The 27520-nt window shown below is 41.3% G+C and overlaps 2 protein-coding genes across 3 annotated transcripts in view; one reads left to right on the top strand and one right to left on the bottom strand.

Annotated features, from left to right (window-relative positions):
* IMPG1 (interphotoreceptor matrix proteoglycan 1) overlaps nucleotides 1-168 on the top strand; it is a 128805-nt gene extending 128637 nt beyond the window's left edge. Inside the window, exon 16 of the mRNA XM_090059571.1 lies at nucleotides 129-168. Within this exon, the coding sequence (XP_089915697.1) occupies nucleotides 129-168 (40 nt within the window). The remainder of the gene's footprint in view (nucleotides 1-128) is intronic.
* Nucleotides 169-12470: 12302 nt separating this feature from the next.
* Nucleotides 12471-27520, bottom strand: part of MYO6 (myosin VI) — a 176261-nt gene continuing 161211 nt past the window's right edge. The window contains exons 30-33 of one of the 2 annotated variants that reach the window (XM_090035228.1): nucleotides 23954-24085; nucleotides 21360-21386; nucleotides 18842-19060; nucleotides 12471-16967 (exon numbers count right to left, since the gene is read on the bottom strand). In XM_090035228.1, the coding sequence (XP_089891354.1) occupies nucleotides 16768-16967; nucleotides 18842-19060; nucleotides 21360-21386; nucleotides 23954-24085 (578 nt within the window). In that variant the 3' untranslated portion in view covers nucleotides 12471-16767. The remainder of the gene's footprint in view (nucleotides 16968-18841; nucleotides 19061-21359; nucleotides 21387-23953; nucleotides 24086-27520) is intronic. The other variant, XM_090035237.1, reaches the window with a different exon arrangement.

The following is a 27520-nucleotide window of genomic DNA, read 5'->3' as shown; positions in this document are numbered from 1 at the left end:
TTCATTAACAGAACTTTAGCACTGCTCTTTTTCAGGTCTTCTGCTTGGCTCTGGCCACTCCTATCCTGAAATGCCTTTACAATCAGCACAACAAATTAACCCTGTGTATCTCTGCTTTTATGTTGTAGGTCACCAGATGATTATTCAAAACCAAGATTGACAAGTTAGTATCTGAAATTCTGTATTTCCGGAATAAGCCAGAGAAGAGCAAGGTTTGCAACTCCATTTCTAAAATGAATGTGCAACAATGTTTATTCTCAAGTTTTGTATTTATAGAAGTTACCAGGAAATCTTTTTTGTATATTAAGTCATGTTCTAGTTAAAGCTGAAAAGAAACATGTATTTAAATCACTTAACTTTCTTTTGTTGAAAATGACTTTTCCTTTGAGAGCTTACTACAACAGTCACACTACTTTTTGAAGTGCTTTTATGAAACATGGTACAATTTTTATACCTGTTTTGTAATGCAATAGTCCTTCATGCACATACACAGGGGTGAGGGAATCTGAAAATTAAAATAATGAAAATGCAAACATAAAAGACAACCAAAGAGCCTAAATTAATAAGAATAGCTGACCATAAAACTGTCCCCTAATAGTACAGTTTAAGGGGTTAAGTTAGCTTAAACATGATACAAGAAACAAAAAAAGAGACAAATATTTGAGTCTGAACATTAGGCTATATTTTGCTTTGCTCATATCTGTATGTAAAAAGATGTGATTTCAAATACAAGACTTCTCTTGCACATTTGAAGGTAACAAAGATCATTAGGAGGGACAGGAATTGATTGAGCTGAGATATTTTCTGAATTCCAGCTTCTCTCTCAACTTTGGATATACTTGATTTTATTCCTTGAAATGTAGACAAAGGACTTTGCTCATATTTTAATCTGAGTCACAGCCTGCAAGTAATAATAATAAATAATAATAATAATAATAATAATAATAGATGGGTTTTCTGGATCTTCAGGGAATAGAGAGCGGATAATGACCTTGCTGAGAAGCCAAGACATTTTTTTCATTGGTCTTCATCATACAGGTGATGGAAGGGAGCTTCTAGTCCAACCCTATTCTTTCCAAGTAATTAAGATGAGGCACTGCTACAGACTAAACCAGAGGTTTTCAATCTTTAAGGAGTGTACACTTCTGGGTACCTGCTGGGTACACTTCTGGTGGAGTGGTGGGGGTGGCACCCAGACACGGAGCAGGGGGTGCTTACACATGGCATGGGGTGGTGGATTGCAGTGGCAGCTGCCATGTATGATCTCCCCCCACACCACATCCAGTGGGCTGGGCGGTGCCTGTGCAGCCCACACAGGGGAGGTGCTGCCCACGCCCCCGGCCCTGCTCCTGGAAGGTGGTGGCATGGGCTGGTGGGTGGCACTGTTCAATCCCCACCCACTTGTGGGTACCCCCTAGCCCCTTTCCAAGTACCCCCAGGGGTACACATATCCCCAGCTGACAACCCCTAGACTAAACTAGACGAAAAGGAGGTACACTGTTACACACGTATGAACTGAAGACCCACAAGTTCTGCCCTGGCACAACCTGTGGGCAAGGCAAGAGCCCCCAAGGGCACACTTGCCTGCCTGTACACTAATGCCAGGAGCCTGGGCAACAAGCAGGACGAGCTCGTCCTCCTGCTCAGTGCAAAGAAATATGATGTCATTGGGATAACGGAGACCTGGTGGGACTCCACCCATGAGCGGACCACAGGTATAGAGGGCTATTCCCTGTACAGGAGGGATCGTATTGACAAAAGGGGCGGGAGGTGTAGCTCTCTATGTCAAGGAAAGCTACATGTCCCTGAAAGCTGATGTTGGTGACCGGCATGGACAGCTAGAGACCCTCTGGGTAAAAATTCGTGGGGAATACGGCACAGGGGACACAACGGTGGGAGTCTACTACAGACCTCCCACTCAAAGTCCTGAGCTTGACCAGGAGTTCGCCCAGGAACTGACTGAGGCCGCTTGCTCCAGGACCTTGGTTGTCATGGGTGACTTCAATTACCCGGACATCTCGTGGGAAGATCACTCAGTTAAATCCGAGCGGTCGCAAAGCTTTCTCTCATGCGTGGATGACCTCTACCTGAGTCAAGAAGTCTGTGGGCCAACGAGAGGCAAAGCGCTGCTCGACCTGGTACTGGCTACGGGGGAACAACGTAATCGGCGACCTAGTGATCGATGGGAAGCTGGATGACAACGACCACGAGCTGATCACCTTCACCATCCGCCATAAAGCTGGCAAGTCAGTCAGCAACACAGAAGTCCTTGACTTCAGAAAAGCCGACTTTGACAAGCTCAAGAGGCTAGTCAGTCAGGCCCTCAGGGACCATGACCCCAGGGAGATGGGAGTTCAAGAAGAGTGGTTGCTTCTCAAGGAAGCGATCCTCAATGCACAAGCTAAATCTATTCCAACACGAAGAAAAGGCAGCAAGAAGGCACAGCAGCCCCCCTGGCTCTCCAGGGACCTAGTAGACCTCCTGTGGCTAAAAAGGAAAGCCTACAAAGGATGGAGGACAGGATTCACCTCCAAGGAGGGTTACTCCGCGCTGGTCCGGTCCTGCAGGGAGCAAACCAGGAAAGCCAAGGCTGCAACTGAACTCCAACTAGCTTCAGGCATCAAGGACAACAAAAAGTCCTTTTTCAGATATGTGGGGAGCCAGAGGAAAAGCAAGGGCAATGTTGGACCCCTGCTAAACCAGATGGGGCAACTGACAACTGACGCCCAGGAAAAAGCCAACCTATTAAATAGGTACTTTGTGTCAGTCTTTCATCAGTCACACGGGATGCCCATGCCTGCTATGGGACAGGGAAATCTGGGTGAGGGGGATCCCCTACCCTCCATCAATGCTGACCTCGTGAAGGAACACCTTGAGAAGCTGGATACCTTCAAGTCAGCTGGCCCTGACAACCTGCACCCCAGGGTACTCAAGGAGCTGGCGAGCGTCATAGCCCAGCCCCTGGCACAGATCTTTGAAAACTCCTGGTGCTCTGGTGTAGTGCCCGAAGACTGGAAGAAGGCCAATGTGGTGCCGATCTTCAAAGAAGGGAGGAGAGTGGATCCGGCTAACTACAGGCCCATTAGCTTGACCTCTATCCTGGGGAAGATCTTAGAAAAGTTTATTAAGGAGGCCATCCTTGAGGGACTGGCCCAGGCTAACATTCTAAGGGATAGCCAGCACGGGTAGGTCTTGTTTGACCAATCTCATTTCCTTCTATGACCAGGTGACCTATCACCTGGACAAGGGAGAAGAGATTGATGTCATATATCTTGACTTCAAAAAAGCTTTTGATCTGGTATCCCAGGATCACCTCTTGGCCAAACTGGCCAGTTGTGGCCTTGGCTCCACCACGATCTGCTGGCTGGGAAACTGGCTCCGTGGTCGGACCCAGAGGGTTGTGATTGATGGCAGTCACTCATCGTGGTGCCCTGTGACGAGTGGGGTCCCTCAAGGCTCTGTCCTGGAACCCATCCTGTTCAACATCTTCATTAACGATGTGGACATTGGAGTCAGGAGTGGACTGGCCAAGTTCGCCGACTTTGGGGCAAAGCATCCACGCCAGAAGATAGGCGGGTGATCCAGGCTGACCTGGACAAGCTCAGCAAATGGGTGGACGAGAACCTGATGGTTTTTAACATAAAAAAATGCAAGGTTCTCCACCTTGGGAGGAAAAACCTGCAGCATCCTGTCGGGGAAAACCAAAGGATCGGGCCCCAAGGTCACGGTGGGCCGGGGTGGCAATTAGATACGGACAGGTGGGATTAGCGGTGTAGAGTCTGGAGTTAGGGACTCAGAGCGGATTGAGAAAGAACAGGTGAATTTATTTGACTTACGCTTCGGGCGTAGGCAGAAAGGTCTTCAGTTACAGTTTGGAACACAGACAAACAATTAACAACAAAGGGGTCTGTTTGGCCCACGAGGTTCAGTCCGAAGACCTAGTCCCAGGGCTGGTCAACAGCTCATAAATGGGGATCACAAACAACAAAATGAACTGTAACACGGTGATGATGAACCGCGTGATGCCAGTCCACAGCAATGGACAAATCAGGTGGTCGAATATGAAAAGCCGAGGTCACGAGCCAGAAGATGAAGCAGCGGAGACGCCAGTTGGAGGGATGAGCAGAGTCGTAGTTGGTGAAGAAAGCCGAGGTCGATGATTCAGAACCGGGTTAAACAAAGTCCAGAGGGTGATCCGAAATCGTAAGCCATTAATCAGTTCAAAAGGTAAGTCAGGAGCCAGATGAACGTAGTCAAAAACTGCAATGCAACGAGTAATACGAAGAACTAAGCCACGGAGCCAAAGGAGGAGATCAATAGGCCTTGAAGCCTGACTCAGAGAACAGTCCCTGCAGCAGCAGCCTCTGTCTCTAGTCCACGCGATCTCCCCCCGAGGGAGGGGCTCACAGAACTTTTATATCAATTTGGTAGCCAATCAGCGTGCTCTCCGCAGAGAAATTTCTAGTCCGATTACCTCATGTCAGGTTCTGACTGAGCATGCTCTCAGTCAGGAGCTGACACAATCTGAGCATGCGTCTGTGGGGAAAGTAGGTCAGCAATGATTGACAGCTCCGCAGGTCACCCAGGGGGAAAGGACTGGGTGAGCCTTGGAAATTTCCACTCACAGCTTCAAACCGCACATGTCAGTTTAACCTCTTCTGTACTGGCAGCACATACTCAAAATTTTGCTCTGACACATCCTTATAGGCTTGGCAGTGCTACGTTGGTTAGCACTACAGAAGAAAGAGACTTGGGGGTCATCATTGACCACAAGATGAACATGAGCCTGCAATGCGATGCTGCGGCTAGTAAAGCGACCAAAATGCTGGCGTGCATCCATAGATGCTTCTCGAGCAAATCTCGGGATGTCATTCTCCCCTTGTACTCGGTCTTGGTGAGGCCGCAGCTGGAGTGCTGCGTCCAGTTTTGGGCTCCACAATTCAAAAAGGATGTGGAGAAACTTGAGAGAGTCCAGAGGAGAGCCACACGCATGATCAGAGGTCAGGGATACAGATCTTACAATGACAGGCTGAGAGCCATGGGACTCTTTAGCCTGGAAAAGCGCAGGCTCAGGGGTGATCTGATGGCCACCTATAAATTTATCAGGGGTGACCACCAGGATCTGGGGGAATGTTTGTTCACCAGAGCACCCCAAGGGATGACGAGGTCGAATGGTCACAAACTCCTGCAAGACCGTTTCAGGCTGGACATAAGGAAGAATTTCTTTACTGTCCGAGCCCCCCAGGTCTGGAACAGTCTGCCAGCGGAGGTGGTTCAAGCACCTACATTGAAAACCTTCAAGAGTAAATTGGATGCTTATCTTGCTGGGATCCTATGACCCCAGCTGACTTCCTGCCCTTTGGGCAGGGGGCTGGACTCGATCTCCCGAGATCCCTTCCAGCCCTGATGTCTATGAAATCTATGAAAGTTACCACAGTAGTATTAGTCTCAAAGGTCATGAAGACGTGAAGAATGAAGTGGCTGGACTGCTTAAAACCACAGACAAGCTGATATCAGCCACTATATTGAAAAATTAGAAAGTGGTATTAGTTTGTCCCTGTCTTTAAACAATGTACAAAGGGGCTATTTGTAGAATTACAGACTGGGAAACCTCACTTTTATAGAAGATGAGCTGGCTGAAATCACCTTATATATGATATAAATTATGATAGAAACAAACCAGAAAAGCTTCTGCAAAAACCTATGCTTCAGTCTATAAGAATTCCGTGATCAATTCATATAGAAATAACTAGGAAAGATGACCTGAGTAGCATTGTATTTCAACTATCAGAAAGACACTGGCAGAAATTCTCACAAAAAGTTAAGGGAATTAGTCATAAGTGACAACTGAAGCACTGACATCAGTTAGAAACTGGCTAAGAAACAGTAAAAAAACAAAAAACAAAAAACAAAAAAAAAAACCTACTGTATTTATTCATAATACCACATGTACCTTCTCAAAATCAACCCTCAAACTTGGGGTGTCTTAAGCAAGGAAGCTTATTTTCTGCCCAGGATTTCAGTTTTTAGTTAAGCAGGAAAGGGAAAGTAAGTCAGCTGAAGATAAGCCTCTGTCCCTGCTTTATGCAGCCTCAACTCTGATGCAACTGCCCAGGCAAATGAAAGCTGGTAACCCAAAAATCAATGAGAAGATTCAATGTCTGAGTGAAGAACTTACTTTCTTTCTAATACAAATTGAAGTTCCCTGGACAGTGTTTACCAGATCAGAAGAATCACAACCTATGCTAGGGTGATCAAGATAGTCTGATGCTCTTCACTCCTCATAAGAACTTTCAGCACTATGAAGAATAAGAGAAAGCTGTGTGAGAATGCCTTCTTCCTCTATGCAAAGGATATTGCATGCATCTAAAGTTGAATGTGTGAGCATATCTGCACTCAAAGATTAGACTTGAATCAAGTCTATATTGTGACTTGAATGAAATGACCCCATGGGGTCATTAGGTTAAACCCACTAGGGTTACGAAGAGACCAGCCACGATGATCTGATCCTCTGCAGCAAAAAAGTCAGATGTGTAACTGTAGACACCACCCCATTCAAAACACACCACTTCTTTGGAAGATGTGGAGATCATTTTTGCTTCTTTAAGCTATATATTACCACAGCATTGCCTGTTGCAGACTCTGCTGCCCAACCACTCATCAGAGGAAGGAGTGCTTGAAGACAAAGCCTTCAACTGTGATAAAGTTCACACAAAATTTAATGTCAAAGCCTATTAGTTTTCAGTTGATCTAAATAGATGCCATGCTCCAAAATGTGAATATCCATGGCTGTTTCTCTGAATGGCATCTGATGGTAAGGCATTCTTCTCATGACAATGTGTAGCCCAGTCTACCAGTTAATCCAATCTTTCATCTTAAAACTTGATGGATTTTAGCAAATAGAACTAACCCAGTTTTGCAGAAGAGCATTTGCAGCATTAACAAAAGATGTATGAAGTAAAAATCTTAGACAGAAACAGTCTTGGACTTCATTTTTGAGAGTGCTCATAAGAGGTGTCCAAGACCTCCTGGAAATCAGACACTATTCTGCTGGGGCACCTACACACATGCAGCAAAGCTGCTCTGATGTACTGTAATTACAGCGTGTCAGAGTAAACTTGATTAATCGAGTCTGCTAAAGAATGGTATATATCCATGCTCTAGCATCACGTGTATCAGTGTCTCCACACTGAAAAATGGTGGTGGGGCACTTTAAAGCTTGTATGACAAGCTTTACAGCTCCCCCAGCACCATTTTTCAGCGCAGGGATGTTGGTACACATGATGCTGCAGGAGCTTTAACTAGAATGGCTCTTGGAGCCACACTAATTAAAGCATCCTCTTCCACTCCCGAAGCACATATATAAATGCGCTTGGAACCCAGAGAAGCCACTATGAGATTCAAAAGGAGATGATGGACTCATGGATCCCAAATCAGATGATTTTAAAGTGCCATTACTCAAATCCAAGATGAATCCCCTGCGTGCCCAATCAATGTGAGAGAAAAAAAAACTCACCTTGAATTCAGGTACTGCTTGGGGCAGGCAGACAGCTGCTGCAGCCTTGGCACCAGACACAAGGCAAAGCCAAAGCGAAGCCACTGCCTGGCCGAGGCTGGGTTGGCTCATGCTCCATGGGAGGGAGTGCGTGTTAAGAGGGAAAGCATGAGGACACCCATAGGAGAGGGGCATATATGGGGGAGAGGGGCATGCAGGGGTGACCCATGGTGTGCGGTTCAGAGGGAGGATGCGAGAGACTGCATAGACTGTTCCTCCCCCACCACCTGCTATGCTCCCCCCACTACTTACCTTCTAGTCCAGCTCTGGCTCTATGCCTTACCCAGCCCAGAGCCACAAGCTGCTTTTTCCTGGCTGGGACCATTACCACTCACTGCCCTGGAGCCAGAGCCACTGCATGAAGTAAGCAGAGACTTGGGGGGGGGGGGGGGGGGACAGGGGAGGGGGCAGGTAGCCAGGAACAGCAGGTGCAGGCATAAGGGACAAGGGATGGGGGTCTGGCTGCCAGCCTCCCCCTACACTGCTGCTTTCTCTGGTTCAGTGGCAGGGTATGGGGGGAGAATTTAAGGCAACCCTCCTATCATTAGAAAAACTTGGATTCACATAAATATGGTACTTAAGTTGAAACATCTTAGATCCTCCTTACCTGGACACAAGATATGATTTTGAATTTCTTGATACTGGACCTCCCTGATGTGCACCCAGGTACATTCTCCCGGGGTCTTTAAGTCCCTAAGTGTTTCTCCATCCAAAATATCAAAAGTCCACAGTATTTTTCTCATCACACCCTGGATGGTCTTCACCAAAACACTTCAATTCCTGGGATTGATGGTTCAAAATTTGACAAATCTGAGGGCAAAAGGAGAACCACAACTTGCTGCAAAAGGAGAACCATGACTTACTCTTTCTCCATATCTGCTCCATTAGGCAAGTGGTTCAGGAGTAACTACCCGAATTACAAAAAAAAAAAAAAAAAAAAAAAAGCCAAAACAAAAAAAACAGAAAAAACAGAACAAGACAATGGGTGGGGGGGAGGGAGGAAGAGCGAGAGCAGCAAGACAGCAGACACTAGTAAGTTTAATAAAAAAATCAACACAAGTATCACAAAGGAAGGGTTTCATCACCAGAAGGGGCTGGTGGACCATAACTGAGGGATCATTAAGAGAATATATCCTATATTCCTGAATGATAAATTTGGGGTTTTGAAATTATTCTGTGATTTGTACAGCAAATCAACACTCTTTCACAAAACTATACAAAAGCAGTGTCATAAACATAAATGTTTCATTCAAGGTATAGATCTACTATATGTTTATACACATATGTATAGACTATATGTATAGACACATCTTTTGTTCATATTATAGATAATAAAGACCCATAAATATAGTGCGTGTGAATGTTTCTGTATAATATTATATTCTGGTTTTGTTTAATATGGTCAGGAATATGCATGAAATGCATTGATGATTTCATTCAGACTTTGTATTAAGACAGCAATATTATTCAGAATAATAATACGGTTTTTAGTATAAGCTTCATGAACTTAAAGCAGTGAGATAACTATAAGCTATTCCAAATAACTGGAAATTAGCCCAGCTGATTTTAGTGAAACTTTTGCCTAACAAAATCTTAGTAAATTATTTATTTTCATTAATCTCAAAATTGAGGATGCTTTGTAAAAGTCTAATTTTTTTCCGGTTTTTCCTCCCTACAGGTATCAGAAAAAAATCTGTATGGTTCAAGATCAAAGTTCACACTATATTATGTCATGGCAAATTTGGAAATTTTTGAAAGACTTGCAATTTTGACTTGAAACTGCACCCATATTACATAAAAGTTACTGTATTTTAAAGGTCAATTTGTATCCATTTTGCTTAGTGCAAAAAAAAGTCTAAAAGTTCACCACTTAAGAAATCACCCTGAATACAGTATGTTATTTGTGGAGTTAGACGCCAGAAGTAGCCTGAGATTCCCAGTAGCAGAAATTGTAACATGCTTATTAAGTCCTTCTACGTCTAGTAATACAACTTTTAAAATATTTTACTAGCTTTAAAATATTTAAAGCTAAATGTTTTGTTACCAGGGTTATTTAAGTTCATTAAACCATACTAAACATTGCTTGTAAATTGTTTAGCTGATTCTTAAAGTGTCTCATAATGCTGGAAGTACAGATGACTATTTGTTTTTTAATGACTTGCTGGAGAATGAGACTTGTGAGTTTTCTGTTTTATTATACAACAGAAGATCTCTCTCACTGTTAAATTCTTAATGAAAAGTTCTTCTGATCACATTTCAGTCTTTTAGATGCAAAAAAGTTGTTGTAATTTCAATAAAGTACTCTCTCTCCAGGCACAACGAAACACTGTAGCTAAGTACAGACAGTCAAAAGCCAAAGGCTGAATTGATTCAATCTTTGCAGGTTAGTCTAAGCTACATAGATTGAATCAATAAGCAAGTGAACAGACATTCACTTCGGATTCTGGAAATGTAGCCACATGCCTGCAGTAGCCTGGGCCAGAGGCAAGGGGATGCTAAAGCACGCCACCCTGTTCACCTGGAGGAACAACTTGGGCCTAACCTAGCCCACCCACCCTGCAAGGGCTAGGTTTGCAGGGGAAATGCAAAGCATCCTGGGATGCTGGGGAACCGAGCATTAAATTGAATCTGGAGGGGATCTGGGACAGAAATTCAATAAACTGATTTAACCAAATCAGTTAAGCCTGATGCTACATCCATCTAGGTTTACCTTAAACTGGTTTCAGACTTTTTGAAAGCAGTTTATGTGCACTGAACTTCTGCTGTGTTACAGATTTGAACTCGTTTCCAATCACTTATACTGGTTTTTGTGTAATTTCTGTCCCTGGCCTCTGTATTTTAGAATGTACACAAGTGATTTGGGCATACAATTACTATATGTTAGAAAAAAAATTAGACATACACACAAGCATACACTCAGTACATATGTACACACACTACCCTAATGGTTACTATTTGGTTTTTTTGTTGCATATCTCAGTAAGCAATAAGTGGCTATGAGCATCTCATATGTTTATCACAACTTTGGCTGGATTGCTGCACAACTAAGATTCAAGCTACTAACTTTGTTCTGTTCACAAGCCTATGCATGCTGCAGCAGACAGAATACTTATACATTCAGACACTGTTTCTCATTTCCTATACAACAACAACGACTTGTAAGTGTGGTTTTACTCCATACAGGTACATCCATATTCATATCTGTACTTGTGTATTTTGAGTATTATCTGCTCATTTTAACAATTTTTTAAAAAAAATTTTGTGGGGAAAGGGGAGACAGTTTAAATCACAGTGAAGATAGAGTGAGCTTTATTTTATTTCATCTTATATAGTGTCAGAATTTCTTAATAGTTCCAACTGGTTCAGTCTATACAAACCATAGTTTGGCTTGCAGATCCTGGATATGGAGACATCAGGTATAAGATAGAAGGAACTGACCTTGAATTCCACATTCAGTTGTCAAGGCTGATATAATATCTTTGATATATAGTTTTGGAAATGAGACCAAAAATGGGAAACTCATGATGCTATTTAACAAAGTCACGTTCCAGAGTAGAACCCTGTTTTACATTTTTTCCCGTATGATACTGAAAAAAATTTTTCCCAGCAAATATTAGCCTTTACTGAGGATAATATATATCTTAAGGATACTCAAACATTCCATATTTTTTTCATTTAAACATATTTTTATATCTATTTAGCATATTTCAATTCGTATAGATTTTCATTAGGCAGGCAATAAATAACTTGTTTTTAATGTCTGTCTATTTTAATAATGAAACGATTGCTCATGACTATTTATCATTATCAAATATTTAAGTACTAAATGTATTTGCTGGATGTAAGCCTTTTGTACTTCAATAAAATACAGTAAATCTATTTGCTTGAAAATTGCATCTGTAATTAAATCAGTGTGTACATTCATCTTATCAGAATTATATCCTCTTTCTACATGTGGGTCTTAAACTAGAGTTGCAAATTAAGGTGGTAGATTATGCCACAAGTAAAAATAAAGAAACTGGATTCTGAGATTTCATCAAACAAGCTTTCATAATACTTAGGTTGAATAATTATTTGGAATAAAATATTCTCCTGAGGCATAAAAACCTCAAAAATCAAAGCAGTGAGAAACTAAGCACTACACATTTACACTGCTGTAAACAAGCAGATGCATGACACAACCCTATCTACGCTGTTGTGACTTTCTAGAATCCAGTGTAGACTTAGGTGGGAAAAATGAAATGTAAAACATGCCATTCTAAATTAGTGTGGGTGTCATGTCCATTTCCATTGCGGATAGCCTGTTTGCACTAAGCAGATGGCTATTTACCAGCTCCCCTGGCAGATAACGTGAACACTGTAACAGTGCTGCCACAGGTACCACAGGGGAACTGATCTTCTGTGTGCTCCAGATACTGGCAATACAGGGTACAAAACCACACATCTAAGTCCCAATTTTATTTGTCTAACTGCAGAAAAATGATATGATAAGCCTTATGAGCAGTGATAAGTAAATTGGGTTTTTAAAATATTTTCTTTATAATAATCAACAGTACTATTAGATATAAAGGTCAAAAAATGATTTTCAGAATATCTCCTGAATTTTCTGTTGACTGCTATGGAAGTCAACAGATTAAGTATTCTGATAGTTAGAAATTGTTTTCATGTCTTTAAATGAATTCTGGGAGACAGGAGAAAAAACTATTTCTATCCACTGCAAGTCCGCTCATTGTTTTCCTATAGTTTTGTAAACACATTTACATTTATCTTGCTGGGATTCTGTGACCCCAGCTGACTTCCTGCCCCTGGGGCAGGGGGCTGGATTCGATCTTCTGAGGTCCCTTCCAGCCTTAATGTCTATGAAAATCTATGAAATCTAAAAAGCTGAAATAATTGAGTTGAGAGCCCACACAGATTTAAGCACAGAATGTATTTATTTGTTGAAATTTTCAGTACATCATTAAGAGATCATTTTAAAGTACTTAAAAATATTTTGGAACAAATAAACGAGAACAATTCAGCTACGAAAGAGGAACAGAATTTCATTAGTGAATGAAAGTGGTACATACACCTCATCATTCTATGTTCTCTGAAAGTAGAATTCCACATAGATCCATGCTCTTGGGTCATGTGGGCAGGTATACAGTCGGGCATATGTGGGTTTTTAAAATTTTTTTTTTTTAAGGTGCTTCAAGTCAAAACTAATACCTGCATTACATAATTTAGAGGGTCAGGTCAGAACAAGTTGTCTTACTTCTTACAAACACACCTGAGGATCACCAGTAGCTTATACTATTTTCCCTATAGCATATGACTAACTTCTATCAAACAAGTATCCCATCTAGCAGACTTATTAACAGAATACATTCAACTACTTATCTGCCCTGCTGCAGATTTTTAAAATCAAATTCTGAACTAAGACAACCAGAACTAGCAAAGACTTTTGTTTACCTGGATGGAATACCTGCGGTATCCTAGCACACTGGTGAGAACAATGAGAAAGCAGGAAATCTCATGGGATAACACCTAGTCACCAGTTCGTTTCCAATAAGATGGCATGTTTCTGATACATGACACATTATTGTTCCATCAAAGTGACTGATGAATATATGCTAACAAAAGAACCCTAAATATTTAATACTGATAAAGGCCAGTTTCCTACCAACACAAATCCACAGTTGATATAATATTAAAGAAGATCAAGAATGTGTCATGAGAATACTTATGCCTGTATTAATAGAAGGCAGGGGCTGAAGAAGAAAGAATTATATTGCATTTTTAATACTAACATGTACCTAAAAGGTCACAAGACTACCTGTACCTAGACAAGTAGTGATTTAAGGTGTTTATTTAATGCAGGCCTGTCCAACTGGTGGCCTGCAAGAAATTAGTTCATGGCCCCAGGGCTCCCACCTGGCTGCCCCAGCGCTTATTCTGGCTGCAGTAGCAGCCAGGGGCTCTGTGCTCCCACCCCCGGAGAGCAGAAGCACACTCCTCTGGCTTCTGCTTCCTGGAACAGCCTGTGATACTGGGAGAGCCCATGGCCCAGGGCAGCCATGTGGTGAACAGCAGCAAGGGAGAGCCCATGGCCAGAGCTGAAACTAGGTCTAAGATGCCCACGTGCCTGTGTGGTGCAAAAGCGGGGAAGCACCTGCACACCTCGGGGTGGGAGACAGGGCACAGCCCATGTTGGTATGGCCTATGGCCTCTATTGGTGCAGGCCCCAGCCCCTTAAAATTTAGACAGCCTTAATTTGATGTATTTATTACATGCCACAGCCTTTTCCTGTGTTTAGGGCTCTAATATTTGGATCTGATTCACAAGTGCCTAAATTTTAACTATGCAAGTAGTACAAAGTTAGCCTCACATAAAATTGTGTGTATTTTAAATGTATTGCTAAAATCGGGGCCTGATGCATATAACTTTCATCTTGCAGTCAACTACCAGTGCTTGAATGAAGTCTTTGAGTATAAGGTGGAAAGGGAAAGGACTGGATCAACGTCCCCACATGACCCAAGACTGAGGGAGGGGAGTCTGTGCAGTGATATTTATGTTGAAGGACATTAACATTGCCAATTTTCAGTTCAGACAAGCTAAGAATCACCACTTTAACAAATATATAAATAAATAACTAGTTCTCTTCTCAAATCTCTTCACACGTTACAATATGGAGTGTATTTTCAATAACAGACTGACTGTGGCACACAAACACAATCTAATCTGTCAGTTAGGAAGTGTGTTCATCAGCTCTTTTTGATTGCACTATAGAACTGTATCTTTTCTTATGAACATAGTTTTCAACTTTCTGGTTTGAAACTAGTGCTGAAGTTTCAAACTTACGGCCTACAGAGCCGCATGTGCAGCCCACAGGACTGCCAGCAGGGCCATGAAAGCAGGTGGGGAGGAAGGAGCCTGCAAAGCAGGTGGGGAGGAAGGAGCCTGCTACAGAAATCTGGGGCATAGAGCCCTGTTGATGACCTGTCAGTAATGGGAGGTGAGCAATGGCTGCATTAGCCCCCGCTGCTGTAACCAAATCTGGATTAAGTTGGGAAGGAACCCTGCTGTTCTGTTCTGGCTGGGGCTGGGCTCATAATAGCTTTGTAGAAACTTATGTTTTCTAAAGGTCTCAGCCTTAGGGTCCCAAAAGGTAATTAGTTTATAAAGCAGGCAAGCTTTTTTCTTCACTACAGCCAGATAAAAGAGTGTTTTTTTAAAAGATGCCTGAATATAATTTTATCCAACAGGCACCAAGCTATGTATCTTTATTTTTCAAATTCAATGAGATAATAAATATCAATTTTAATCTATTGAAGTATGGCCAGCATTATGAACACCAAGATAAATTAATAAAAAGCAGCTCAAGACTGTGTGGAATGAATAATTCCTATACACAATCATTTTAAATTGCTAAACACTATTACAAAAAGCAAGCCATAAAGCCTGACAGAGGAGATTAAGTACAGGATCACAGCCACTAAGAGAGTTTTCTGTTGCAATATACCAAAAAAATTAGCTATTTGAAGCCCTATATTGTAATTAGACACTCCAGTGACACATTACTGGGCAAGCCCTGATAGTCTAACAGAAATAATATAATCCTTGTGCATTTCATTAACCTAAAAAGGATCAAGTTCAGTTTCCAATATTCCAATTATACGGTGTTGCCTGTCAAAAAACTGAACACATTTCCCTCAATCTACATGTATTCAGAAATAGATTTCAAACAATGTTTATATATTTAAATTAAACTATGTGGGAAAATTAACCATTCAAGGATTCCTAACAAAAATTCATCAGAAAAATAAAATGAAACAGCATCTATAAGAAATCTGTTCTTAAAAAAAAGATGCTAAAAAGAAGGGGGGGAAACAATGTAGATGTGCAGCACGCCATTTGTGAACCTGTATTATTACATGGTACCACAAATATAAGTATGCACTTCTCAAAATGTATATACATTTTGTGCCATTTTACTTCACTAAGATGAAGAAAGAAACCAACGTTTCTACTTTTATGAAGATTCCCCATAAGTTTCTGAAAAGTCAGTACATACAGATGTTGAGCAGCTTTCAGATCAGAACATACAATATTTCTGATCAAGTAAAAGTACTCCAACTTCTCTGCAAAAGAAGTTAAAGCTAAGGCCCCACAATTCCAGTTATAGAATACATTACACCCTCTTTACTGGAACATCATTTAAAACCAGCTATTTTAGTGTTTTAAAGCAGGGGTGTCACACATATCCCACAGACCAAATTTGTCCCGCAGCTTTTGCCCTGACCCTGGCTACAAAGAAGGATCTTCCATAGCAGCATCCAGCCTGAGTGAGAGCCACAGTGCTGGAAACCCAGCAGCACCATAGTATAAAGCCTGGTACTGCAGTTTAGTCCCATGGCAGCAGCCAACTGCTCATGTCAGGCTTCTTCCTGTGGTAGTGCTGCGGCTCCACCACTAAGGCTCTCAACCAGACACTTGGCTGCTGCAACGGGAAGAAGCCACGGTGTTGCTAGGGCTCCAGAGCTGCAGCTCTCACTGGCTTGACTGCCAAGCACCTGGATGAAAGTAACAGCACTAGAACCTCAGCAACACCACAGGAAGAAACCTGGCACTGTAGCTTGCTCCTGTAATGGCAGCCAAGTGCTTGAAATGCCAGGCCTCTTCCTGCTGGGTCCCAGACCAGCTAGGGTGGGCATGCCATGCACTGGATCCAGCCTGGCGTGGGAGGGGGAGAGGCCATGGGCTCAATCCAGACCCTGGGGCTTTCCCTGCACCATTCATCCAGCCCATGGACTGGTCCCGCACCATTTATCTGGACCGCAGGGCCAGACAAGTTTGACACCCCTGTTCCAAAGAGTTTAAATAAAAGGTAGTTTTACAAGGATTTATCATCTATATACTCAAAGTACACTAGTGTTACTTTACAGTATTAGTGTTATAACAGAGCCGTTAAGAATGCAGCATATAAATAAACTGAAACCACAAGTATTAACTGAAACTTCTGCAAGGTCCACAAAACTAGTGAGCTCACTACACAAATTAAACATCAAAAAGTACAAATTAACAGACCCCAGGATTAAGAAAATCTGTTCACTTTATATTAAACATCTCTAACATGACCATGGAATGTTTAAGTCCTCTGTTGCATAGAGGAACTCTTCCCTTTATAATCATGAAGGGTTTTCAACTCTAATATTAATGTGCAAAGTGACTATTTATTTTAATAGATTCTGCAGCATGGCTGTTGCATACGTAGGACGAGCTTGTCTGCTCTCAATTGCATGTTGAAGGTACTGGATGCCTCCGCAACGCTCCCAAACCTCTTCAAACTGTCTCGACAAAATTTCAGCACCCCGCTTTCGAGTTAAGCCAGTCTCTTCAAGGTTTAGCTCACACATCTCCATATCATCCTTGCCTGAAAAAGTTAAAAAGATAAGCTTTATTTAGATTGTTCAAGATCATAAAGGAGTAGGCTTTTGCTTTGGTTTTTCTTTTTTCAATACAATTTTCTAAGAAATAGAGAATATGTTATGATTGTTTATAAACAAACATCAATATTCATAAAGAAAATCAGCCTGATAGCCTTGGAAGTTCTGTTACCCACTGCATAAATACAGCATAAAGTAAAAGTCATGATTCAAGTGCCACAATGTACTTCAAGGTAAGTGAGGTTGTGAACTTAGGCCCCTGGCATAAATTAAAATAATGGCACAGTTAGGATTTGTAGAATTTTATGCCCCATTCCAAACACTGCTCATCCTGCCATGCCACACATAGATACAGACATGATGGGGCATATAGATGAAATGTTGCAGATACATGGGAGCTGCAGGGCAAGGCAAGCAACATGCATCTTGGGCTCGCTGCAACCCGGACTTTAAAACTACCCCGCACATTCAAATTGCCAGGTACAAAGTTGTAAGGTTCCTGGATAGGCGAGTGGAGAAGGTCTTAATTTCAGGTACAATACAAACCAGCCACAAAGACTTTCAATCTTTGTGGAACATCTTTCTGGCTAGTTTGCCATTTTATGGCACCACAAATTAGCTAACTACATAGCATGTTGTTATTTATAGCTTCATTAACCTTAACCATGCCATAAATGCAACACATGCCAAGGCCCTCAGTGATTACACAGTAACCATCCACGTTCAAGCTGTTATCCCATGGCAAATGTGAAACAGCTCATTTTCATGGATCTTAAATGAAAAGAAAATATATGATGGATGATTATTCAGTTATTCAGAGCACTTTCACATGGCAAATGTGAAACAGCCCATTTTCATTTATGTTAAATGAAGAGAAAAATATATGATGGATGATTATTCAACAGAGCACTGTTTCAAATTAGCAGAAATTGCTCTGCTACACAGTAATACAAAGTGAAAAGCAGAAATTACTTGGCTACTAAGGCTCTTTTCTCAGTGTCTTGAGTTATAAAGACCAAATTAACAGAGTTTGTGTGGAGGGACCCAAGAGAAGGGCATTCCCTAGCACGGAAATAGAGGGAGGCAGAAAAAGAAATTAAAACTCTTCCCTTTTGTTCACTTTCCATTACAATAATTAAAATAGGAACATCTTAGGGGAAGATGCCAATAACATGAAAGCAACCACTGGGCCAAACTGCAGATGAACTGGAGATAAGCTAATGGGGATGCTAAAGAGTGAGTGAGAGAGAGCACATGCAGAAATAGTAAAAGTACACAATGCCATGTTTTTAAGTTGTTAAAACAACTTAGTATAGGTAGTTGATGTTTTAAAAATAGAGTTTCTATACCCTATTCCCTCACGACTGTTATCCTATTATGCAATATGTTTAACAGTGAAAAGATGCATTGTTGCCAGCTACAACATATTTTTCTTTCAATTAAAAAAGTTTTCAGATGAAACAGGCTGACATCCTTAGCATCAAAGAAAACCAAGGTGAGCATTAGTATGCTGTTAACATAAGGGTTGCATAAAATAAAGTACAAAAGGACAAAGCTTACTTAACCTATTTATGCTCAACCGGTTGTAACATATACTGCTGTAATTTTTCACAACTGTCTAAAATCAAATAAAGCAGTCACTGCGGAATATTTCTTAGATGACATTGTCACAGTCTTTGACTTTGATGTTCTTTTAGTTGAGAGATTACCTGACTTATACAGAAATTTTTTCAGATACAGCATGTCATCATTTTATTTAGAGAATGCAAATCTGTGAAGCCAACCAATGGCCTCCTTGTTAACTGAACGTCATCATTGAACATTTGCTGTAATGCTTTTCAAAAGTTAGGAGTATACCAACCAGCTACAAGCAGAATAGGTGGCTTGTCAGGATGAAGTTCCATTTGTCGAGCAATCCATGCTCCATCAAAATGTGCATACCACCAGCCTTTCTTCTTGTTTTGAGGATCTTTGTACTGGTCTGCTGGGCGAATGAAGGGAATACGGAAGTAACGCTGCTGTCTGTTTATTTCAATCTCTTGCTGTCTGTCAGGCAACTGTGTTGCTGGATTCTGTTGGGCTAGTATACAAAAAAAAAAAGAGTTAAGAGATGAAAGACAAAACAGCAAACTCAGAATTTAACCCACAAATCATTTTTATGATGAAAAAATTAAAATAATTTCCCCCAAAAGCAGAATATCATAAAGGCTATAAGGTGAATTCACCTTAAAAAAAAAAAAAAACACCCTGAAAGACTGAAAACTAGAATTTTTCTAAAAAACCCTCCTGATAGCAGTACTACTAATTAAAACTCCACTGAGAATACTAACTGTAAGGATGACAGTGTTCACCTACTGTTGACACTTTCAACAATATATTTTGTTGCTTTGAGCATGTCTAGGCAACAAAGTGGTTTAGATTAATATCAGAAGTATACTTTAAATAAAATGTTTTACAAACATTAAAAAAGCTCAGTGTTGCAACCAGCCTAACAGTTCATCTTTGGTACAAAACCAAGTCAAATTAGACAGAAGTAACTTTATTTTAAGAAGTAATGTAATCTCTAAAGAAAGATATTTACTAGATAATTAACAGAGAGACTTTATAATCCTATTACAGATGCCCAATGTGGTAACAGAAAAGTTGATTAGAGGCCTATCCATTTATTACAAAAGGGCTGCAAACAGACATTACTTTTTTCTTGGGAAAAAGCCTTTCCTCCCAGTCCAGTTTTTTGACTGTGAAGCACATGGGATAAAAATATGCTAATATTTTCTCTCACAGGGCACTGCTGTGGGCCTCTAAGCAAAGTGCAGGTTGTTCAAATCAATTGTGTGTCATCCTAGGGGCAAGCCTGTCAGGCTGTGGGCTCTCACTGCCTACCTACTGGCAGAGCAGCAACAATGTGACTTTGAAATGTTATATGCGTAAATGGCTGTGACACTCCTGTTCTGATCCAGGTCCAAGCCTGAGACAATTAGGACAGCCTCAACTGAGACATCTATTGAGAGCCTAATTATCATTCAAAATTTGCAATGAACTCTGGAATTAGAAATCAGTTAAGGGATTGATTCCTAAGAAGCATTTATTGTAGGATAATTAAAATAATGTTGAATAAACTTCTACAGGAGACAAGCATAGCCATATAAAACTTTCCTTTTTTTCCCCAAGTAATTATGAATGCAAGTCTGCTGCAATCTTAGAAACAGCCCCCTTAATATTGTTTGCTTTTTCAGTGCAAAGGGAATAATTAACAGCGACTTCTCATAACATTATGTCAGTCACCTATTAAGGAGCAAAACTAATTTTGGATCTTAAAATTAATAAAATGAAAAAGTGGAAGTCTTATTTAATTAATGTATTTCTGCAGTTTTACAAAGAAGACATCAGTAAATAGAATAGCCAGCATCCCCTGACATTTACTTTATTCATAAGTGAACAAGAATGGTTTATCAAAATATAGAAAGCAGCATCTTAAAAATCCCACATATAAACATTAGTGCCTAAAACACAAAAATGATCAAAGAGGGGGAGGAAGGGAAAGAAACATGTCCAAATAAAGAAAAATGTTTTAAGACAGGATTTAGTACCATTTGTTAAACATTAATTTTCTTCAGATACCATTTTTATATACTAGCATTGATAAAAGCACAAGTTATATTTAGGAGAATTTTTGGTTCAATTGAGTTATGCAATTTTTGCATACGCAATTCTCTATGAATTGCCTGAACCTACGTTACAGCAAACTGAAGTTTTAATATTAAAAAACAGGGGGGAGGGGGGGTTACATTTCAATGGCAGTCAGCAGATGTTATTTCTACCCTTGACCATATTTCCATCAATGAGTAAACCCTAAAGGATGGAAGTGCCATACAGTCACTACTTTTCAATGCTAGATACTTTAACACATTTTGTGAAAAAAGAAACCAGCACCCAAATGTTAGTTTTGGCTCTAAGAATCAGCTGCTATATTGATGCCAGAGTTTTGCTACCATAGAAAAAGGTGTACAGATACAATAAAAAGGCTGTTAAACAGCCCAGCATTCTTTGAATATGTTAGCTTTTTTGAACCTAAAACATTAGTTAATACTTTAATGAACCTACATGAAAAGGTTAATCCCCCCAATATGTCATATCTGATGAAAATAAGCACCAAAATACACCAGTGCACAATTAATATATATATATAGCCACTAAATGACCACTCATCAAGCAAATTTAACATTTGGTGGGCTTTAAAAACAAAATCAACCAATAGTTTTTATTTTTATACTCTGTACATAGACTGGTAGCAAAAATCTGGATAACTGAAGTTAGTATAAATTTTGCAAGTACTCCTATTTTTAGAAGTTAGCTTAAAAAACTATCTCCCCACTTACTTGAGTTGTTCAAAAATGGTGCAAAATCTGTAAACAAACATTACACATTGAAAAAAACAAAAGTATTGATCCTGTTAAAGTTCTGTTTTCAGTACTTGAAAAAGTTTGTCACCAGTCCAAGGGACAGACAAATGAAAGTCCCATTTATACGAAAAATGTGAATGGTGATCTGCACTTATGTGCTGTTTACTGATTCAAATCAAATATTTCATTTGATCCTGTTTCAAGGATCTCTGACAGATGATACTTTAATTAGGATTTAAATTTGAAAATACTATTATAATCCCAATCAGAAAAAAACAAGTGATAAATCAGTACAATGGGCTGTGAGGACAAATCTTTGTTATTTCATGTGGTACCTTTAATAAGCTTTTGACATTTTCAAAAGGAAAGAAAATATATTCTTTAGTTGCCAGAGTTCTGTTAATACCTAGCCAAGAAAGATGTAGCTCCTTTCTTTGCACTATATTATCCACTAATTCTATGGCCTCCTGTAAGCCAATGCTCATTTAGTATATCTAATTTATCATATGCACTGACCTCTACAGGACTATTGGACAACTAACTGTATGACATTGGCTAAAGGATAAGGTGGGGAATGTATTCAATAACATCCATGGAGTATTCGCATAAGTATGCAAGAAACTAGATAATTCAGTATAATGAAGGATAGTTGCAATGCACAGAACTGAAATGTTCACTTTGTATGACAACTCATAATAAGAATTTACTGACACCAATACGAAGCTCAAAAGGTCAGTATCAGCAGGCTACTGTGTTTTTCTAATTATTAACTACAATGATCCAGTCTTACATGGAAAGATGTGGAAATATTTCAATAAAAAGAAAACAGTTTATAAAGCAGCAGTACAAAACGAGAAATATTGGTATAAATTGGAATTAATTTTTAGTCTCTAGACTTATAACAAGGTGGGCCTCCCACTGCCTTCAATAGTGTTTCACAGGTGACTGAAAGGTAGATGATGGTTGTTTTATAGTCTCCGACAGATGATACTTTAATCCCGTAAGGTAGATGATGGTTGTTTTATAGTCTCTGTTTCAGTGTTAGTCTATTATCTTGCTCATCTCCCAAACTTTCAAAACGTCATGCTAAGGAGAACAGGTCCCATTGCTTTTTAAGGGATTTAAATGGAAAAAGTATATTTCCATGGATTTCATATAATGTTATTTTTTGGCACGGCAGAACAATGTAACCACCAAACATACTGTATATTCATATATGAAATATATGCATCTGTGTGAATATATATAAGGATACTCAACTACTGTCGGTAGGTCATTTATAAATGTTATGTTTTCTAGGTTTAAAAGACTGCAGCTGTAACCATATACATGTGGATATCTGTAGTACTAATTAAAATTGGCTCCAGTCCAAATTAACTAATTCTTATTGAATAAGGTTTAAAATTAATGCAGGCTAGGAGAGTCCTAATTAGGCAATTTAAACTGTATTAGTTAGCATGTATATACAGCACGGCTTTTATGAAAAACAGTGCTTAGGAACTCAGGGTACTTGCAGATGTACAAAAAATCCAAAAACAATCTGCCCACCCCCCGCCCAAGCTTTACTTTAAACTCAGCACAGTCTCACATTGAGCCCTGTGCATGCCCAGAAGAGACAGTGTGTTACTTCAAATTAGCTTGCCCAATGTCTGTAATGATTGGGCGCTTTAGTGGGGCTTTTTTGGCAATTTTGTCTAATAGCCAATTGAATCAGTTTTAGCTAAAAGCATCAAAAACCCCACAGAAGCACCCAATCTTTACAAACACTGCAAAGCCATGCTGAAGCAATGCACTGCTGCTTCCAGTGAAGCGTGTTTTTGGGGGGAGGGTTTTAATGTCTGCAAACACCCTCAGAGAAGCATTGCAAATATCAGTCCCCACAAGGGAAACTTAATTAGGTTTTTTACTAAATAGAGGCTATGGGACACAAACTAACACCTTTACAAAGTCATATGTGGCATCAACACCTCACCCTGCTAATTATCAGGTCAATTACAACTTTTAGAACAACACTTTAGATAACTGCAACAATGTAGCAGTGCTTACACAGGCTTATCAGCACTTCCTAATTACTTCCAAGCTCTGTTAAGGGGTTGTCAAATGTATAGCCAGTGCCTCCTGCAATGATGGTCAATGATAGTCTATTAACCCTCAGTTCAAACTGAAATTTGGTTTGAACTGTGGGATGCAGATCAGTTAACACAGTTTAGAAAATACTGAGCCCATGAACAAGTGACTTAAAATATCAAAACTAGAACTATTTCTATTTCTAACTGGTGCTGATTGTTTAGAAATAACCATTTTTAGTTGTTAAAGCTGTACTGGAGAAATAAGAAATATCAGTAAATGTAGCTAAAGTATAATTATTTTTGTTAAATTGTCTCATCTAATATTATACAAACATACTGTTAAATTAAATAACTTTCTTCAACATAACCAAACACCAAGTGCTTAAAACCAACCTAAAAACGTAAACAGCTTAAAAACTTGCTTCTTCTAGAACCATTTCCTGTCAAATTTTTCCATATTTCAAAACAAAGTATTACAAGAATAAAATGCATTTTTCTCACCATAGTCAGTAACTGATTTTGGAGCACGTTGTTCTGTTTCTGCATTACGTTTCTTATTCTTGGATTTCCAAGTATGATACACTTTAAGTCGTCTGTGAAACTCTTCTCTGCAAGCTGCCAATAATTCAATATCTGTCCAACAAAGAGCAAAGAAGGAACAGGGATGAGAACAGGAGATGGTGGGGAGAACTGGGGAAGGAGACAGGCATGTGTTTATACACTGCATCATTTTAGAGCAAGTTATAACAGCACCTCTGCTGCAAGCAAACTTAAAGCTTTAAGCTGAGCTACACTGGCAGACAGGAAGCATGGAAACTTATTTCTGCTAAAGGCTAAATTATAGTCCTTCTGCTTTGCTGGTTGAAGCAGAGCTGGCAGATGCAAGCAGCTCAGACATCTTGAAAGCAATATATACATTCATGGGTAATGAGAGTTTACTTATATCAGTCCTGGACTGTAAAATTCATGCACCAAGATACTGCATGCTAGTCACGCCACAGGCCCTTCAACAGAGATGAACTGCACCAAGCAAGGGAGAGAAGAAATGCCTCGGGGCTGGCTTGCTGGTAGGTCTTACAGTGCTGTGAAGTCCATTTGCAATTCCTCTCAGAAGATTCTCCTTAGAGTGCAGGGGCAGCACCATCAACTTTGTGCCAGCCTTTCAATGACACCAGAAGGGCTAAGTAACCTAAAGGTGAATTTAAAAGCTCCATACTCAAAGCAAAAGCAGGGAGCTCCTGGAAGGCTCGAAGCACTTTTGAGGTGGATCTCACCAAGCTTATGAATAGAATCACATTATGTGGTTCCCTGGTGTGGTGGGGTGTTGAATCCAATGACAAAGTCTTTTCTGGTCTTATACTCTTTACGTTTTTCCCCCTTCTTGACAAACACCTGGCCTAACAGCATCTCAGCTGCTCCTAGATTTGAAGAGTAAGCTAGAGTTGCAATTTTCACTTTTCTCACTTGCCTTTTTTACAGTTACCACACGCAAAGCAGTTGGGGAGCAGGTCCTATCCACCTTTCTATCCACCTTTCTAACTTTATCCCAGCCAACCATACAGGGAACTAATATTTAAGAAAACATGTGACAGCATGGCTGCTTGCTTCCTCCCCCTGAGAGTTGCCAAAATACATGGTACAGATTAAAAAAAAAAAGAAAAAAAAAAAGAAGGTGGAATGATGACAACCCCCAGCACCAAAGAAAAAACAAAAACAAAAAAACCCTTCACTCACTGTTATAATAGTGAGGCAGAGGAACAGACTGCTTAGGGAAGATGTGGAGTCTCCACCACTGGAGGCGTTCAAGAAGAGGTTGGACAGTCACTGGTTGTGGATGATCTAGGCATAGCTATGCCTATGTTCTACTATAAGTATTTCCCATGCTTCTAGGCTTTGTTGGTTGCTACACAAGGCTGGGGGGGTTTGCCTCTCCCTTTCCCTCCTACATACATCAGGTGTGGGGTTTTCTTCCCCTGTTTTTAAAGCCTTCCTCAGAAGCACTGGAGGCTGGCTGTAGCCAAGGCTGGGAGTGTGCCAATGTTTCTGCAGCTACCAAAACTGGAGGTTCCTGGCTACAGAGTCTTGCCCCTCCACTCAGGGTCAGACCAACTATCATGTTTAGGGTCAGGAAGGAATTTTACCCCATGGTCACACTGGTATCAGTCCTTGCCCTCCTCTGCAGCAGGGGAGACAGACCTCTACTTTGAATCTCATGGGTGTATATTAACCACCTTTTACAGAAGCAAGATGTTGGTGGCTGTAGTCCCCCTGCTTTACCTGTGGCAGTGTAGGGTGTTAGGTTTTGTGTTGTGTCAGGGTCAATGGTACTTTTACTTAGGGGTTAGATTATGGATTTGTACAAGATGGTTTGGTTACAAATAATCCTACCTCAAACAGGGGTTGGACTAAGTGACTTAAAAATGTCCCTTCCAGCCCTAGTTCTCTACAATTTCTCTGACAAATATCTCAACAGTCACCTAAGAGGTTCTGAACAAAGTTAACCAGATATGAACAATTAAGTGCATTAGCCCACTGCAGCAAAAAATAAATTTGGTCTATAGAAAGTAATATATTAATCTGAAGACTCAAAAAAAAAAAAAAAAAAAAAAAAGTAAAAAAGGGCTTAAAATTCCAATTAACCCAGTGGTCTAACCTGCAAATCAAATCCAGAGAACACCGCTAGTTTCTGGCCAAAGAGGAATTAGGTTTCCTAGATATGTCCATTACTCTCAAGAGCTCTTTTCCAAGATAAACCAGTTGCTTGTAACTGATACAGAGTAACAGTTACAGTGCTGTATGATTGAGTACAGGTTTCCCTCAACTTACGCAAATTTTGCATATGTAAATACAAAATGTAAATCTCTCTTATGTGATAAGCATTTTTAGACTCATCGTTTGTTGTATGCAAGATAAATTTACTCTAACGCAAATCAGCATAGGCTCCCCCTGCCATTGCAGGTAAGTCTGTGGGTGGAGGGAAGAAGGCCATAGGGCTGGGGGCCCACTCACTCCAGCCCCTGCTGCAGCAGCCCCAGCTGCCTGCAGCACGTGGGCTACACTGTGCTTTGCCTTTCCTCCCGCACCTGGGCTCTACCTGTCCCCACTCACCCCAGCTCCTGGGCTGCGCCATTCCCTGGTGCAGGCAGCTAGTGTCAGCTGCTCCTGGGGCCGCTGCAGCAAGGGCTGGGAATAAGCAGAGTGCCGGGCAGCACTCATCCTAGCCCCAGCTGCAGTGGCTCCAGGAGCAACTAGCACCAGCTGTGGACGGAAGCATCAGTGGGTGCGGGGAGGGTGCGTGCCTTCTGTCGCTCTGCACATCCCAGGAGGGGTACGGGTTGGGGGCCTGTGCTGGGCTTTTCCCAGGGAGCGCATGTCCCTGGATCTGCACACGAGACAACAGCAGGTGGCCACTGCTGGCTGGGGCCAGCAATGCCACCAGACTCTTCCCAACATTCAGGGCAGGCTGCACTGAGTGCCAGGAACAGCCTGGTGCTGCTGCTGGCTGGGGCTGGCAGCAGCAGCCTGTTGTTGTCCTGCACGCATATCCAGGGGCATGCGCCCCCCCCAGGAAGAGGCCGGCACAGCCCCCACAGACCACAGCACTCCTGGGGGGCATGGAGCAGTAAGAAGTGTGCCCCCCACCCCTTATACCCACTGACAATTCCCTCTGCAGCTGGTACTGGCCGTTCCCAGGGCTGCTGCAGCAGGCGCTGGGGTGAATGCAGACAAGCTGTGCCACGTCCTGTGTCGCCCCATGATCCATGTGTCCTTGCTGCAGCAGCCAATACCAGCTGCCTGCACCACAGCATGGCACAGCCCAGGAGCTAGGGTGAGTAGGGACAGGAGGAGCCCAGGCACAGGAGGACAGGTGGAACATAGTGCAGCCTAGCAGCTGCAGGCTCCTGGCACTGGCCACTCCTGGGACTGGGGGAGTGTCACTCTGTTCCCTCTGCTTTGCTCCCTTGTGCAGCCCTGGAAGCAGCACCCCTCCCCTGCCCCTTCCCTAGTCCCAGCCTCACTCCCTTCCTCCCTCACAGTTACGGGAACCTATCCCTATTTGTTACATTA

This window comes from Crocodylus siamensis, chromosome 1 (assembly GCF_052110815.1).
Source record: "Crocodylus siamensis isolate JL-2025a chromosome 1, ASM5211081v1, whole genome shotgun sequence".
NCBI lineage: Eukaryota > Metazoa > Chordata > Crocodylia > Crocodylidae > Crocodylus > Crocodylus siamensis.
The sequence above is the reverse complement of the archived record's forward strand: the minus strand, read 5'-3'. Positions and strand labels throughout refer to the sequence as shown.